Source organism: Hippocampus zosterae, chromosome 2 (assembly GCF_025434085.1).
Source record: "Hippocampus zosterae strain Florida chromosome 2, ASM2543408v3, whole genome shotgun sequence".
In the NCBI taxonomy this organism is placed as follows: domain Eukaryota; kingdom Metazoa; phylum Chordata; class Actinopteri; order Syngnathiformes; family Syngnathidae; genus Hippocampus; species Hippocampus zosterae.
Genome location: NC_067452.1, coordinates 28,153,629 through 28,171,507, shown reverse-complemented (window position 1 = coordinate 28,171,507; position 17,879 = coordinate 28,153,629). Strand labels below are relative to the sequence as shown.

The 17,879-nt window shown below is 49.0% G+C and overlaps 1 protein-coding gene across 1 annotated transcript; it reads left to right on the top strand.

The window, feature by feature from the left end:
* Positions 1-11,078: 11,078 nt before the first annotated feature.
* Positions 11,079-16,715, top strand: LOC127596700 (Ig-like V-type domain-containing protein FAM187A). The gene is made up of 5 exons (XM_052059511.1): positions 11,079-12,276; positions 12,524-12,801; positions 13,014-13,376; positions 14,909-15,150; positions 15,501-16,715. The coding sequence occupies exons 1-5, from the start codon at positions 12,094-12,096 to the stop codon at positions 15,716-15,718; spliced, it is 1,284 nt and encodes a 427-aa protein (XP_051915471.1). The 5' UTR covers positions 11,079-12,093; the 3' UTR covers positions 15,719-16,715.
* Positions 16,716-17,879: the final 1,164 nt, after the last annotated feature.

Sequence of the window (17,879 nt, the reverse complement as noted above, 5' to 3'; positions counted from 1 at the left end):
TAATATTCCACCTCAAAACATGTTGTTGAGGAATAACGATGCTGTGCTTAGATGATTTTTTTAAAGAAAAAAAACAGCACAGAAATTTGTTGCTGTTCTCCATTGGGTTGTTCCACTTTGGAAGGACATCAACAACATTAATAGGGACAGGGTCTTAGAACAATATTGATGCCTCCGCCCTCAACAAATCTCCACAGCTGCATAGTGAACCTGTGTGACCTCCATTAACAACAGGCGGGCATCAGTGGTGGATATGGGAGTTATTAAATTAAATATTTTTTGGGATGAGAACATTATGTGCCATCACAACACTGAAAAACCCAAACTCAAGCCCTTCTTCGTCCTCCAAAAATATGATGACGCACGTTAATAACCAACAATACTCTTTCTAGTTTTTAACTTGAAAGACAATAAAATACTGTGGCTATTTTGAATCACATCGGGAATGCTGAGCGTCATTTTTCAAGCAATAGCTTGAATTAACTTGAAAAATTGAAACGGAAAAGGTCACTAAAATAAGAGTACAAACTGCATTCACAGGGCGGCCTGGTAGTCCAGTGGTTAGCACATCGGCTTCACAGTGCAGAGGTACCGGGTTCGATTCCAGCTCCGGCCTCCCTGTGTGGAGTTTGCATGTTCTCCCCGGGCCTGCGTGGGTTTTCTCCGGGTGCTCCGGTTTCCTCCCACATTCCAAAAATATGCATGGCAGGCTGATTGAACACTCTAAATTGTCCCTAGGTGTGAGTGTGAGTGCGAATGGTTGTTCGTTTCTGTGTGCCCTGCGATTGGCTGGCAACCGATTCAGGGTGTCCCCCGCCTACTGCCCGGAGACGGCTGGGATGGGCTCCAGCACCCCCCGCGACCCAAGTGAGGATCATGCGGTACGGAAGATGAGATGAGAGATGAGAGACTGCATTCACGAAAAGAACAGCACAAAGCACAACAGGAAGGTGTTAAACCCACAATTACTATTTTGTGGGAGATAAACAACAAACGGACGGCCCGGTAGTCCAGTGGTTAGCACGTCGGCTTCACAGTGCAGAGGTACCGGGTTCGATTCCAGCTCCGGCCTTCCTGTGTGGAGTTTGCATGTTCTCCCCGGGCCTGCGTGGGTTTTCTCCGGGTGCTCCGGTTTCCTCCCACATTCCAAAAATATGCACGGCAGGCTGTTTGAACACTCTAAATTGTCCCTAGGTGTGAGTGTGATTGTGAATGGTTGTTCGTCTCTGTGTGCCCTGCGATTGGCTGGCAACCGATTCAGGGTGTCCCCCGCCTACTGCCCGGAGACAGCTGGGATAGGCTCCAGCACCCCCCGCGACCCTAGTGAGGATCAAGCGGTTAGGAAGATGGATGGATAAACAACAAATGTTTCAATGGAAAGCAAAATTAAAACACTGAATAGGCACGTCTATTTTCGGTTCTTTATATTCGACTCCAGAGGAGTTGGGTCTCCCAGCCATGAACCTTATCAAACATCACTGCTTTTACTGAGGCCAGGTGCTCTTCCTCAGCCAATCACAGGGTGTACAGTATACACACAAAAAACATTCACATACACACATATAGAGAATTAAGAGTCCTCAATTAGCCTAAGCTGCATGTTTTTGATGTGAATCTGGGTCCCGAGAGAGATCCCACGCAAGTACCGTACTGGAATAACAGGCTAACTGTACACAGAGCCTGAGCCAAAATTTGAAGCCGAGGACTCTCACGTGTGAGACAGAGACCCTAACCACTCTATCACCATGCAGCCGTGATACTCTATAACAGTGGTTCTTAACCTGTGTTCAATCGAACCCTAGGGGTTCGCTGAATCGGTCAGAGGCGTTCCACGAAGCCTCTGCCATACAATTTTTTTAAACTATACTTATGTCTTGACATTTTCTGATCTTTTTTTCTATTTTTAATAAATGAGTTTTTTATGTCTTGACTTTGGAAAAGAATCCTATTTTTTCACTAATGAAGGGTTCGGTGAACGTGCATATGAACTGGTTGGGTTCGTTACCTCGAACAAGGTTAAGAACCACTGTTCTATAACAATAAAAACAAAGCACACTCGTATTCATAAAAGGATTACGTGCAACCAAGTTCAATCATACGGACTGTGTATGGAATGGCCTACTATTAATCTTGTTGCAAGGTAAAAACAGGGCAAGACACATGACAAGTCGCAGGTGTCACGTTGAGCCCGAGGCGATGAGAAATCGCCTCGTGCACAACAGAAAAAACGAGGTGGATCCCCGGAGAAGCAGACAACGAAAAGATCTTGTGAGAACAAAGGGGTTTTAATAAAGAACAAAAGGAGCCCGAACAGGGAAAACGGTAACAGAAAACGCTGGTCAAATAAGGACCAGGGAAAAATAAGGAAGACAACCGAAAACGCTCGCGAAACGATAAAGGGCGAGGAACTACCGAGATAACAATATGATCACAATAACAAGTACGCGAAGATTGAGGCCGTAAGGCAATAGGGCAGCGAGAAATTGTCAAACGACGAGAATAGCAAATAGAGAGCAATGGCACGGTAAGGAATTCTCCGGCAGTGAGGTGACTGCCGGAGTCGCCTAATAAAGGCAGGTAATCAGCCCGAAATAACGGGCAGGTGTGCCGAACAGGCGGAGGGAAAAACCCGCCACCTGCTGGCGAGCACGCGACGTGACAGTACCCCCCCCTCAATGGACGCCTCCCGGCGGACTACCCGGCTTGGACGGATGAGCAGTGTGGAAGTCGCGCAGAAGGGACGGGTCAAGGATCCAGGAGCGAGGCACCCATTGCCGCTCCTCCGGCCCGTAGCCCTCCCAATCGACCAGGTACTGGAAGCCCTTGCCCCTGCGCTGAGAGTCCAGGATGGCACGAACCGTGTACACCGGGTCCCCGTCGACCACCCGCGGGGGCGGCGGCGGAGCGGGAGGGGGCGCCAAGGCGCTGGAAGACACAGGCTTGAGCAGGGAGACGTGGAACACGGGGTGGACCTTCATGGAGGCCGGCAGCCGGAGCCTGACCGCGACGGGGCTGATGACGGCCTCGACCTCGAACGGGCCAGCGAATCGGGGCCCCAGTTTGGCAGACGAGCCGGCCAGGCGAAGATCCCTCGTAGCCAGCCACACCTTCTCTCCCACCGCATATGAGGGTGCCGGGCGCCGACGACGATCAGCGATCTGCCGGTTCCGGGACGCAGTGCGGGACAACGCAGCCCGGGCCTCCCTCCACACGTGATGGGCCCGCTTAAGGTGGCGCTGCACGGAAGGGACCTCCACCTGCCCCTCCTGGGACGGGAACAGCGGTGGCTGGTAACCGTAGGCCGTCATGAACGGCGACCTGCCTGTAGCGGAGGAGACGAGAGTGTTGTGGGCATATTCCACCCAGGGCAGGTGGTCGGCCCAGGATGCCGGACGGTGGAGACAAACACAGCGGAGGGCTGCCCCCAGATCCTGGTTGGCGCGCTCAGCCTGTCCATTGGACTGAGGGTGGTATCCCGAGGTCAGGCTGGCCGTAGCTCCGAGGGACCGGCAGAACCGCTTCCAGACGCGGGACACAAACTGGGGCCCCCGATCCGATACGATGTCCGCCGGAATGCCGTGGAGACGGAAGACGTGCTGGATGAGGAGGTTGGCGGTCTCCAGCGCCGACGGCAACCTGGACAAGGGCACAAAGTGAGCGGCCTTGGAGAAGCGGTCCACGATCGTAAGCACGACCGTCCGGCCCCGGGAAGGCGGTAGGCCCGTGACGAAGTCCACAGCGATGTGAGACCACGGGCGGGGAGGAATGGGCAGCGGCTGGAGCAGTCCTGCCGGAGGTTGATGTGACGACTTGCCGCAGGCGCAGGAGGTGCAGGCCTTGACGAACTCCGTCGTGTCGTGGCGGAGCTCCGGCCACCAGAAACGCTGGGTGACGAGCTGCACAGTCCGGTTCACCCCGGGATGACACGCCACCTTGGATCCGTGACCCCACTGCAGGACCTCCGAACGAAGGGCAGGAGGCACGAACAGCCTCCCCGCTGGGCACCCTGCCGGCACCTGCACCCCCACCAGGGCGGACTGGACCCGCTGCTCAACCTCCCACTGGACGGCCCCCACTATGCACTGGGTCGGGAGGATGGTCTCCGGGGAACGGTCCCTCCCCGCAGGTTCGTGGAGCCGGGAAAGGGCGTCAGGCTTAGTGTTCTTAGACCCGGGGGAGTAGGTGAGGACGAAGTCGAACCTGGTGAGGAAGAGGGCCCACCGGGCCTGACGGGCGTTAAGTCTTTTTGCGGAGCGGAGATATGCAAGGTTCTTATGATCGGTGTAAACAGTAAAGGGTTCCTTAGCCCCCTCGAGCCAGTGCCGCCACTCCTGTAAGGCGGTTACCACAGCCAACAGTTCCCGGTTGCCCACGTCGTAGTTGGACTCGGCGGCACTGAGTCGACGGGAGAAGAAGGCGCAGGGGTGCAGCTTCTGGTCGACTGGGGAGCGTTGGGACAGCACCGCACCCACCCCTGAATCCGAGGCGTCCACCTCTACGACGAAAGGGTGGTCAGGGTCAGGATGTTGCAGAACCGGGGGACTAGTGAACGCCGCCTTAAGACGCGCGAACGCCGCATCCGCGGCAGGGTCCCACTTAAAAGGGATCTTGACCGAGGTAAGGCGGGTTAGGGGAAGCGCCATCTGGCTGTAACCCCGGATAAAGCGTCTATAGAAGTTGGCGAACCCCAAGAAACGCTGCAGTTCCTTGCGGTTGGACGGGACCGGCCAGTTAGTGACCGCACGGGTCTTAATGGGGTCCGCCCGTAGCTTGCCCTGTTCTATAATGAACCCCAGGAAGGAGATGACGGGAACATGGAACTCACACTTCTCTGCCTTGACGAAGAGCCGGTTCTCGAGCAAACGTTGTAGCACCAGCCGAACATGTCGCCGGTGCTCATGCAGTGAACGAGAAAAAATTAAAATATCGTCAAGATAAACGAAACAGAAGATGTTGATCATGTCCCGGAGCACGTCATTGATGAGGTTCTGGAAGACGGCAGGTGCGTTAGTGAGACCAAAAGGCATCACAAGATATTCGAAATGGCCCAGGGGGGTCTTAAATGCTGTTTTCCACTCGTCTCCCTCACGAATACGGACCAGATGGTAAGCGCTACGTAGATCGAGTTTGGAGAATACGGTGGCAGATTGCAGTGGAGCGAAGGCGGAGTCTATCAGGGGTAAGGGGTATTTGTTCTTTATGGTAATTTCGTTCAACCCCCGATAGTCCACGCAGGGCCGTAGGGACTTATCCTTCTTCCCCACGAAGAAAAAACCCGCCCCTAACGGTGAGCGCGAAGGTCTGATGAGACCTGCAGCGAGCGAGCTGTTTATATATTCTGTTAACGCCTCACGCTCGGGCCGGGATACCTGATACAGCCGCGAGGTCGGCAACGGGGCGCCCGCCTGCAGGTCTATCGCGCAATCGTAGGGGCGGTGTGGGGGCAAGGAGCGCGCGCGATCCTCGCTAAAAACCTCCTTAAGATCCCGATAGCACTCCGGCACTCCGTCAAGGCAGATCTCCTCGGGGGGAGTAACGCGTTCGTGCCTCCCGACGGCAGACTGTAGGCAGTGCTGGTAGCAATAATCGCTCCAACTATCGATAGCGGGGCGCGCCCATGAGATCACCGGGTTATGCGTCTGCAGCCAGGGTAATCCGAGGATGATCGGGGCGTTCCGGGACCGCATAACATAAAAACGGCGATGCTCAATATGATTACCGGATAACACAAGTTTTAGCGGCTCCGTTCGATGTGTTACTACCGCCAGGAGACGCCCATCCAGATCACGCACCCGCTTCGCAACAACCAACTCCTCTAAGAAGCACCCGAGTTCGGACGCGAGATTAGTGTCCATCAAACAGTCATCTGCCCCTGAGTCTACCAGGGCCCGAACCCGTCTTGACCGGGACTCGCCGAATACCTCCGCCTCGAGCTCGAGTCTATTGGGGTGTCCTGGTCGCTTATCGACTCGCCTAGACTCGGAGGGTGACGCGCGAGGTCGTGACTCACAGTAATCGGGAGGAGCGTGGAAAGACGATCCCGGATAGCTGGTTGTGGCGCGGGAGGGTGGTTGTGCGCCGTCAGGTGTAGCATGGTCCCGGCGACGGCGCCTTCCTTCCTCCGCGCCACCGTCTTTGCCGCCCAACTGCATCGGCTCCTCCGCGGATGCTGTCTCCCGGCCCCGGGAGTGCTCGCCGTGCCCCCGATATTCCTCACGGTACGGGAGACGTCGAGACGGGTACCGATCACCTCCTCGCTCCCGACCCCGTTCCCTCAGGCGATTGTCCATAAGGAGGGAGAGGTCGATCAGCTCCTCCAAGTCCGTGCTGTGATCGCGAGTAGCCAGCTCGTCCTTGAGCTGCGTGTTGAGACCCCGGCGAAACAGTCCACACAGGGCCCGATCGTCGTACCCGCTCTGCGCGGCCAGGATCCGGAACTCGATGGAGTAGTCAGCGACCGAACGCCTGCCCTGCTGCAGGGCGAGCAGCCGCCCCTCCGCCTCTCTGCCCCGCACGGGATGGTGGAACACCCGACGGAAGGCTGCCACGAAGTCAGGATAGGAGGTGCGGAGATTCGGCTTGGCGTCGCTGGTCGCGATTGCCCACGATGCCGCCGGACCTGTCAAGAGACTCATGATATAAGCCACCTTGGCGGCGTCAGTGGCATAGGAGGACGGCTGTTGGTCAAAAACGAGCGAGCAGTTGTGTAAAAAGTGTCCACACTGCCCGTGCTCACCCCCGTAACGCGGGGGATGTGGAAGCGAGGGCTCCCTCGATACAGTGGGGTACGAGGGGGGCGCCTCCGGAGTGGTAGGACGAAGATCGGAAGGGTGTCTTCGTTCCTCCACCCGTTTCAAGCGAGGTTCGAAATCCTCGAACCGGTGAGCCAGCATGGAGACCGCGCCGCGGAGTTCCGTAAGGGTTTGGCTGTGCTGGCTCATTTGCTGCTCTTGCCGAGCAAGAGCGGACAAGATCTTTTCGACGTCTGCGGGATCCATGGTGGCCGGAGAATTCTGTCACGTTGAGCCCGAGGCGATGAGAAATCGCCTCGTGCACAACAGAAAAAACGAGGTGGATCCCCGGAGAAGCAGACAACGAAAAGATCTTGTGAGAACAAAGGGGTTTTAATAAAGAACAAAAGGAGCCCGAACAGGGAAAACGGTAACAGAAAACGCTGGTCAAATAAGGACCAGGGAAAAATAAGGAAGACAACCGAAAACGCTCGCGAAACGATAAAGGGCGAGGAACTACCGAGATAACAATATGATCACAATAAGAAGTACGCGAAGATTGAGGCCATAAGGCAATAGGGCAGCGAGAAATTGTCAAACGACGAGAATAGCAAATAGAGAGCAATGGCACGGTAAGGAATTCTCCGGCAGTGAGGTGACTGCCGGAGTCGCCTAATAAAGGCAGGTAATCAGCCCGAAATAACGGGCAGGTGTGCCGAACAGGCGGAGGGAAAAACCCGCCACCTGCTGGCGAGCACGCGACGTGACAGCAGGGGCTGCTGTGTGTCTGCCCTCTATGGATTGTATTGCAAAAAAAAAAAAAAAACTGTGCTCTGCCGTTGTGCTTCTTGAAATCAATGCCACCACTGAAGGTCACCACAGTTACCTCCAAACCCAATTAAGAAGCAATTTGTGTGCTGGACATGTGAGCAGAGCGACATACCCACGTGGAAGACTGACACCAATGCAATTATATGAAATGCTTTTGCTACATTTGTCCTCAGACGCTGAAGGATGCTATTACTGAGCCCGTTGCATTTGTGTTCACTACAGCACTCTTGTTTATTCAAATGAGGGATGATGGTTAGGCTTTTTCACTACAGCACTCTTCTTTATTCAATTGAGGGATGATGATGAGGGTTTTTATGCAATGGCGGCCCCAACATTTGGTCCAAAAATTAGAAATCCATATTTAACTCATTGCATCATACCTTACAAAAACATATTGGTTTTGCTTCATTTAAACAGTGTATATATATTATCCATTCCTCCATCAATTTTATGCAGCGATTTTCCTCACTCGGAGGCAAGTGACATGAAGCCCATCCCAGCGGATTTCAGGCCAGAGGACAGGTGCACTTTGTAGGCTACTGTTAGACCAGGGGTGGGCAATTATTTTCCCAAGGGAGTGGGGGGCAAATGAAAAGCAGAAAATATTGTGGAGGGCCGGGCCAAAAGTTAGAAATAGAAATAGAAAATAAAGAAGATAGCGCATGTCTTTGTATGCCAGTAATAATGTAACATTCTCCTCCATCATCACACTCAGCACCGGTTCTCCTCAAGGATGTGTACTGAGCCCCCTGTTGTTCACGCTCTACACATTTGACTGCTCTCCGACTCTTATTAGCAGTCCAGTTTGTGGAAAGTTTTTAACATGATAACAATCAAACCATTCTAGGAAATGTTCATTTACTCGAGCCACAAGCAATTCACTCTGAGCATGGAAATTGCCAGAATCGGACTGAGTAAGAATTGCGTCCTTGTTTTTCAAAGTCTCGTAGATTTGAGTCTTTCCGACTCCAGGCGTCTCCTGAATGATTCGAACTTTGTTACCCGCTTCGCTTAATCAGATACATATCACTTTCACGGAGTCAGCCCTGTTACGCGTTTCTAATGACATCCTCCTGGCAAATGACTCTGGAGACCACGTGTGTCTGGTTTTATTGGACTTAACTGCAGCATTTGATACAGTGGATCACAGTATTCTGCTGACTCGTTTGCAGCACTTGGTGGGCATTGGCGGGAGTGCTCTTGATTGGTTTAGGTCCTATCTAGCTGACAGGACCTTTTGTGTCAGCCTTGGCTGCTCTGAATCACGCACTGCTCCCCTGTCATGTGGTGTTCCACAGGGCTCAATTCTGGGGCCTCTGCTGTTCTCGCTGTATCTGCTCCCATTGGGTTCCATCTTAAGGAAACATGGTATTCCTTTCCACTGCTATGCAGATGACTGCCAGATTTATGTCCCACTGAGCAAGAAAGACACCTTCTCATTAAGGCCACTCCTATCCTGTCTGGAAGAAATCAAAACCTGGATGGCACAAAATTTCTTGAAGTTCAACGAAAAGAAGACAGAGGTGATATTGTTTGGCCCCAGTGGACCTTGTACATTCCATCCTGTAGACTTGGGCCCCCTATCTCCTTATCTGAAATCAACGGTCTCAAACTTGGGCCTTAAACTGGACAGTGATTTCAAACTCGATTGGCAAATTGGTGCCGTTGTTAAATCCAGCTTCTTTCACCTTAGACAGCTGGCCAAAATAAAACCTTTCCTCTCACATGAACACTTTGAGACAGTAATTCATGCCTTTGTCACATCCCGGCTCGATTACTGCAACGCCCTGTACTTTGGAGTCAGCCAGTCCTCCATCAAGCGCCTTCAGCTGGTACAGAATGCCGCTGCTCGCCTCTTGACTGGTACTCGTAAGAGGGAGCATATAACTCCTACTTTGGCATCCCTTCACTGGCTCCCCATTCATTTTAGAATTATTTTTAAGATCCTCCTCTTTGTTTTCAAATCTCTGAATAATCTCGCGCCACCTTACCTCTCTGAGCTCATACGCCCCTACACCCCTGCCCGGCGCCTCAGGTCTGTGGACCAGTCTTTGCTAGACGTACCAAGAACTAAACTGAGGCTCAGAGGGGATCGAGCCTTTTCTGTTGCTGGTCCATCTCTCTGGAATGACCTCCCACTGAACATTCGGCAAGCCTCCTCGCTGCCCATCTTTAAAGCCCTCCTCAAAACTCACTTGTATTCTTTGGCGTTTGACTCAGCATGACTTAGATTTGCTCTTGATTTTGCTGCTTGGTGCTTTCTACCGCCTTATTACTTATTACTTATTACTGATTCGTCTTACTGTTTATTGTATATGTTAAATCGCTCCATGTACAGCACTTTGTATGCAGCGATGGCTGTTTGAAAGTGCTCTATAAATACTGTTGACTTGACTTGACTTGACTTCCCTTCCACGGTCATTACTCTCTCCCTCTTCCTTCATCTTCCCCTCCTCCCTGTGCTCTGCAACTTGAAGTAACTGCGCCACCTGGTGTTGAAATACCTGTCATTACAAGTCCAAACGAAATGAATGCAATCGAACCTTAATCGTGCACCAATCTTCGGCGGGCCGGATTAAAAAGACCAACGGGCCGCATCCGGCCCACGGGCCGTAGTTTGCCCATCCCTGTGTTAGACAGTCAATTGAAGGGCACATGTAATGTAGACATTCAACCAGTAACACTCACATTCAAATCTGCGGACAGTTTAGTCTTCGCTTAACCCCTTAGGCTGAGGGCAACTTTGCCAAAAACGCCGAAAAAACACGTGGCTAATCCGCTCATGCTAGGGGAAGTTACGATCGCAAATGCATCAAAAATAGAGATATTGGTAACATTTGCAGCTGCAGATAATGTGGCTTTATGGATGTGAAGCTGGGCAAGGACACACTATTTTACCGGAATACTTTGACTGGACCCTTGTCGACGTAATGAGACCATGTTTGATGGAGTTGGACATTTTCGTGTACATTTATGACGTTGTTATGGTGAGTCGCCATTTTATTTTTAGATCTCCGATTGTCTGACAAATGCGCACACAACGAGAACCCACATTGAGAACTGTAGAGTAAAAACCAAAAAAATGAGCATCAGGTTTTATTTTTCACATTTTGTTTACCTCTGAACTCCAAGTGACGACTTGCACACTCCCTACCTAATAACCAAAAAGAAAATTCGGAAAATGAATAAATATTACCATTTGTTGTGACTGTTACAAAACTATCCATACATTTGTTTTTGTTTTGTTTTTTTCAAATCAAAGTCAGGGGTTTATAAAGTCATTTAAATTCATCTGAGAAGAAGAAATAAAAGCTGTTCAGAAACAGGAGAATCTCTCTTTTAAAATAAGACACGATGCACTGAAGACTGTTGCCTTTTTTTCATATTATAGCATCTTTGTAGGAAGAAAAAAAAAGAATCACATAAGTATGACGTTTTTTTTAAAAAAAATCTTTATTGAAAAAGTCAGAATACAATTCTCAGCAAACAGAAACATAGAAATATGACGTCCTCGGTAAACGACGAGTAGTCATGACGACACGCAGGCAGACGTCATAATACCGACAAAGTCGGATGTAGGAGATTTTATAGAATACCTCCGCATCTTGTGTGGTCTATCTGACTGTCAGGGGGGGGGAAAGAGTCCATGTAAGTATTACTTTTGAACCCCTTTTCTTTCGATGGGAGTACCGGTACTCGATAATGCAATGAGTTTATACCTCTACGAACATAAACTTGCACTATTTTGTCTGTTTTAAGTCAAATTGTCGTATGTTCAAACGATTATTTTGAGTTGTCCAAGAAGTAGAATAGGGGAGAACAAGTGTTTCCTTTGCGCTAAGGAGACGCGTGCAGACGCGTACTCACTCGCTTGGATCATCATTATTAAGCTGCGTCCCGGACTGTCGTAAAGTCACGTTGGTCCTACGAGCTCAAACGTTAGCTAGCTTGTAAATATAATGGATTTCCCTGGGGATTTTTTTTAATGGTAACTAGCATCATTTTACCTGACGACTACTTCAATCACGTTACTCAATAATTTGATCCAGATATAGTGTAGCTGCAAAAGTTCTGACAACAATCCTAATCTTACTTGACTGCCACTTAAATTACATTTTACCTGATGTACTGTATCTGCAAACCAAATTAAAAGGTTGTGCAGGTTCTGTTCATTGGCAATATATTGTATAACCTATAAAACAGCAGTCAGCGGTGCAATTTATAGTCTTGAAATGCAACTAAGAAGAGGGCCATCGTCAAGTACCTGAGTCGTTGCAGTGAAGGCTGGTTATGAAATGTAAATATAGGTACAGTACAATAAGTGGGCATCTGTTTCAAACGCAAATATTTGTTCAAATATTTTTGAACTAATATATGGTCTCAACTCTCAACAACAAGTCCAGAGAATGAGTCCATGAAGTTTCTGACTTGACTGTTTCTAGACGATGCTGTTAAATTTGAGACACCACTCACACTGAGGGGTCTTGATCCCTTGAAAAGAAGCCTGACCCTCTCCAAGAGAGGCCTGTGCATGTCTCCGCTCTTCATCCTCCTACTCCTCCTCCTCTTCACCGAGGCGTGGAGCTACGAGGCTCCCAAAGACAAGCAGGATGTGTTTGCAAAAAAAGCCTGTCCAGCATTCCTGATCTTCTTCAACACCGCCTACCAGGCGGGAGCAACGGTGGAGCTGCCTTGCCACTGCAAACCTGAAGCGGTGAGACCATTGACAGTGACAACAAGTATCTAGTGATTCAGTGAAGAATGTTGGTATGAGTGGATTGTCAACGTGGAATACAATCAACTGCTTAATCTGTAGTAGGTTCAAATGTGTCCAATGGATGGATGGATATTTTGGGGTCAAACTGTTATCATAGAACCTATATTGCCTGCATATGGAATGATTTTTGTAATATTGTAACATTCTTTGCTGTAATACAATTCGACCATTGTGTGTATTTCAGGTCCAATCGGTGGTTTGGTTCTTTAGGAAGCACCAGTCCGACTCAGAAGAGACCAGAGCCCTGACCGATTACAATGGGAACAAGCTGCTGGAGTCCAATCAAATTACCCACAGCGGTGACCTGCGGAGTCGCTTCACAATTCGTCTCTTTAGCCTGCTGATCTTTCGAACGGCTGTTGACGATTCGGGTATCTATATCTGCGGGTCAGCCAAGGGAGACTACTTCTATGCCTACGATCTCGACATCCAAGAGGTGCAGGAGCTCAGCTTCACGTCAAGGTTAGGAGTCATGCTGGAGATAATTGTCTGGGTATTGATATTGTCCCGCCACCACGCAAAGCCTTCCTAATATACATGTTGAGAAAAATAATGGTGCAAACAAGGACAAAATATATATAGAACAAAAAAAGATGCGGATATGCAAATGATCTGAAGTGCTCTTGGGGAGAAATACACCCTCAGTGATTCAGGTTCTTCATTGTTGTTTCCAGGCTGACTTCTGAAAGTATGAGCAACCCAATAAAAGACATAAGAGGACCAAGGTCTGGTCAGCCGCTCTACCAAGTGTTCACGGCTTTCCGTCCATGGTCACATTGCGATCGCTGTGGCATGCAAGGTGAGCAGGTCCGAGTGGGGCTCTGCTACGTCCGCTCCCGGTTCCTGCACGTCCGTTACACGCGGCGGCTCAACCGGACTGTGACATCCTGCGGCTCAGGGGCGGTGCCTCAGGCATTCAGCCACCTGAAGGGAAACAGAGTTGGAGCCAGACTGGAGGTCAGAGGCTGTAATGTGACTTGTCCAAAGGAAGCGCCTCCCACTTCCAAATCGGCTAAAATGACTGTTGCGGTTAACAGGTGAGCACACCTGATTTAAAGGAGCAGTTGGTTGCAAGGCTCGACATTTTTCTTTGCGGAGCGATGTTGCGAGTCAGTCACTTCATTTCAAGATCAACTTTCTAATTTTAAGGAGGAATTGTTTGCAGGTTACTCCCCGGGATCAATTGAAAAATTGTTTTGTTTTTATGTAATCGCCTTTTTATTTTCTTAAATTCAGATTGTGGAAGGCAGCAATCTATTCTGGTCTAGAAACATTTTCAGTGGGGCAATTTCGAACACAGTTCAGGGTGTACTACTGCCCAGAGACAGCTAAAATAGGCTCCAGCATGCCCACGGGTCTCGTGAGGATAAACGTATTAGAAAATGGATGGATGGTTGATTTATTATTATTATTATTATTATTATTATTATTATTATATTAGTCCAGGTGGCCCGGTGTTCCAGTGATAGCACGTCGACATCACGGTGCAGAGGTACCGGGTTCGATTCCAGCTCTGGCCTTCTTATGTGGAGTTTGCATGTTCTCCCCGTGCCTGCGTGTGTTTTCTCCGGGTACTCAAGATTTCCTCCCCCATTCCCAAAACATGCATGGCATGTGAATGGAACACTCTAGTCTAAGTGTCCCTAGGTGTGACAGTTAGCAGGGATGGTTGTTCATTTATGTGTGCCCTCCGATTGGCTGCCAACCGGTTCAGGGTGTTCCTCGCCTACTGCCCGAAGACAGCTGGGATTGGCTCCAGCACACCCCGCGACCTTTGTGAGGATAAAGCGGATCACAAAATGGATGGATGGATGGATATTTGTCCAGTGCAAGATTTTAAAAAGGCCATTAGCATTGTGTAATGAAATAAAATAAACTACATTTGCCAAACATCTCTTCAATATGCCTTCTTCTGTAATATTAATATGGTCTTGGTAAATGGTCTTTCGCTTGAATAGCGCTGTTTCACCTATGAAGGCACTCAAGGCACTTTACACTGACTTCATGTTCACAAGCTGATAACACAGCATCTGGAGCATGCAGGGATTTATTATATCAAGGACACTTCAATATGGTCACAAGGGCCGGGGATCAAACCCACAATCTCCCATTCGGCAGAGCATCATTCTAACACTCGGCCACACCACCCACTGTATATCGTGAAATAAGAAAATAAAATGATATCATAGGCGGCATGGTGGTGACTGGTCAGCACATCTGTCTTACAGTGCAGAAGTTGTGGGTTCAAATCTGGCCCCAGCCGTCCTGTGGTGAGTTTGCATGTTCTCCCCATGTAACAACAGGGTACATGTGTTGTATTTTGATTGAATGCTCTAAATTGTCCCTAACTGTGATTGTGGATATCAACGGTTGTTCCTCTATATGTGCCCTGCGATTGGCTCGCAACCAGTTCGGTGGGTACCCTACCTATGGCCCGAAGACGGCTGGGGTAGGCTCCAGGTCACCCGCGACCTTCGTGGGGATTGACGGATCAGATAATGGGTGATGGAAGTTCTGTAGCTGTTCACACACTCACACTATTGCAGTTTGTCTTCTTTCTGTGTTGCAGTTCTGATTCCATGACGAAGCAGGTGATGCAGGTTTCTTACCTAAACCACCCAGCAGACCATATCCTGACCCTCGGCTGCCCGGAGGCCCGGCCATACATGGCCGTGGCGTGGGACAGAGGATCCGAACCCATTTATCGTTCACAGAGTTTGGTAGATAGGAATGCAGGCGTCATGTCTCAGAGGATTCATATTGATGCTGGGCATCATCTGGTCTTCACCCCTGCTCAACTTGAGGATTCAGGTACGGAATATATTTGAAAACTACATTATTGAATCTATTTGGAAGACTTGACTTTGAATGTTTTTTTCCCCTTTGCAAATCATGTTGGACGAGGGATTAGCATGTCTTGACTCACAGTTTGGAGATTCAGTCTTCCAACAGCATGTGTGGCAAGCCCATTAATTAACATGTATGTTGGGTTAACTGAGTCTTCTAAATTGTCCATAGATCTGAATGTGAGTGTGAAAGTTTGTCTAAATGTGCCCTGCGACCAGTCCAGGGTGTACCCCACTGCGATGACTGGTTGAAAATGATGGGTGAATTTTTGTTTGCTTCAAATGAGATACCTTTACCGAGTTTTTACATTTCAGGTGTCTACTACTGCTGGCTGAGTGGACGCCGAATGGCTGAGATAAACCTGCTGGTCTACCCCCATTTTAAACGGGGCATGTCAGTCACATCAAATCCAGACTTGCCCTTGGCTTTGCAGATAGTTTTAAAATCGTATGCCGCCATGACGGCGGTGTTTTGCCTCCTTATCTTGCTTCGAGTCTGCATTAGACACGTGCGGAGGGGCACATTGAGGTGAAACCTGGTTGTTTATATTTCATTTGTACGGAATGCAATCAGGTTTCAAAAGACATTACTGAAAGAGAAAGTAATGTCTCATTCCCTCCAAAGACCACAGTAAGTGCACGAAACATCAACATACAAAAAATAATCTCAAAGAATGGATCTTTGTTAAACTACCTGTGCCAGTGACATACAATGACAGTCGTCCAGTCTGTGCTGTCCTTTTGATGATCTCATTCCTGATTCTGGCCATCCTCATCACTCGCAGAGAATCTCAGCATTTTCAGCTCTACCACCACGAGCTCTCATCCCTCCATTGCAACGTCTCCAAACTATATGGATGATCTCCGTAGTGTCCTATAAACCTTTCCTTTCTTCTCCCTTATCTCTCTTCTTCACCTCCTCCACACTCAACTTTGCTTTCAACAGTTCATCCCGAGCGCTTCAACTCCTGTTCCGTCTCCACCTCGACTTCTTTTAACCTTTCATTGCACTCGCTTTTATTCGCACGTGTACTCAGTCTTGCTGTAACTAACCTTCGTTCCTTGTCTCTCCAGTGCATATTCCACCTGCTCCCTCTTCTCACTGCAGATCATGGTGTCATCTGCAAGCATCACTATAGAAGACGCCTTTCTGACCCGATCTGTCACTGTCAACCTGTCTCTCACCATATCAAACAAGAAGGGGCTCAGGTTCAATCCTTGATGTAGACTTTCTTCACCTTCAAGTGTTCTTTCTGCCACTCCAGCGGTCGCCTTTCCCACTGTCTTTCTTCTCATGTGACCTGATCTCTTCTAACATCCATTTTGTAATCCGCTTATCCTCCCAAGGGCCGTGGGCGTGCTGGAGCCTATCCTGGCCGTCATCGAGGGGATACCCAGACAATATCAGGACACACATAAACGAACAAATATTCACACACGGCACAATTTAGAGTGCTCCATTCACCTTCCATGCATGTTTTTGGAAAGTGGGAGGAAAGCGAAATACCCATAGAAAACCCAAGCAGGCACGGGGAGGCTGGAGCGGGAATCGAACTCTGCACTGTGAGGCGGACGTGCTAACCAGTCGCTCACCATGTCGCCCTTTAAACATTTCTGTAAATCCAGATTTCATCATACAGTTCCACATTTTTTCCTAATCCACCAAAACACAATTCAGCTTCTCTTGAATTTTCCTCTACTTCTCCATCAGCATTCTCAGGGCTCTTTCTAAGGATAAAACCATACTTATACTTACTGATCAAAAATGCCCCCATCTTGTCTCAACCTGGCCTCGCCACTCGACAGTTTTTAATTTCTACCATTTGATCATCTGCTCTATCTTCTCTATTCCTTTTTATCACCTCCATTCTCAATTTACACACCACCATCTGATGCCTCCCATCTGCGCTCTCCTGCACCACCTTGCAGTCTCAAATTGCCTCAAGTCAGCAGAATATCCTGGACCCCAATCGATACACTATGGAATTCAAGTTCATGTATCCCGCACCATTTCTGCAGGCACTCGAAATAAACTTCCTTGTGACCCCAAGTGGACACCGTTAATATAAAAGAAAAAGCAAAACAGTCTCAATTTTAATTTGAGGCAAAGGCAAAACTGGAGGTGAGTCATTGATTCATATTCATTATTTGTAAGACAAAAAGTGACTTTTTTGTGCTAAAAATGACCTGGCCATTTGTCCATTTTTAAAATCAATTGTGGCCTTTGGGCACTCCTGAGTTTCCAGTGTCAGGAGTACACATGCAGGCAATGATTTAAACTGAAGAACCTGTTGTTCAAAATGAGGTGGCCACTGGCAGAGTGTGTTTGGTCTCCTGCCATAAGAAGCATCTTTTCAGCAACTCAATGTGACGGCGATCATTGGCACTCCTGATGGACTCGTGTTGTCAATTTAGAGGTGGCGAAATGAGGAGCTGCGGGTAAAGAGGAGGCCATTTATGGAGGAACAAGAGTTGCACTCATCCTTTGTGTAAGCATGATACATTGTATAAATGAGGACACAACATCCATTTGCTTTTTTTCCCCCTTCTGTGCTGCCACTCTTCCTCAACAGCACCAAAAATCTTTTCTCAAACACCTGTGGGCCTTAGGTGAAGCCCGATGAGGCTCTAGCTGTTATGCATCATCGATAAAACTCACAAAATCACATAACTTACGTACATAACATAAGCATT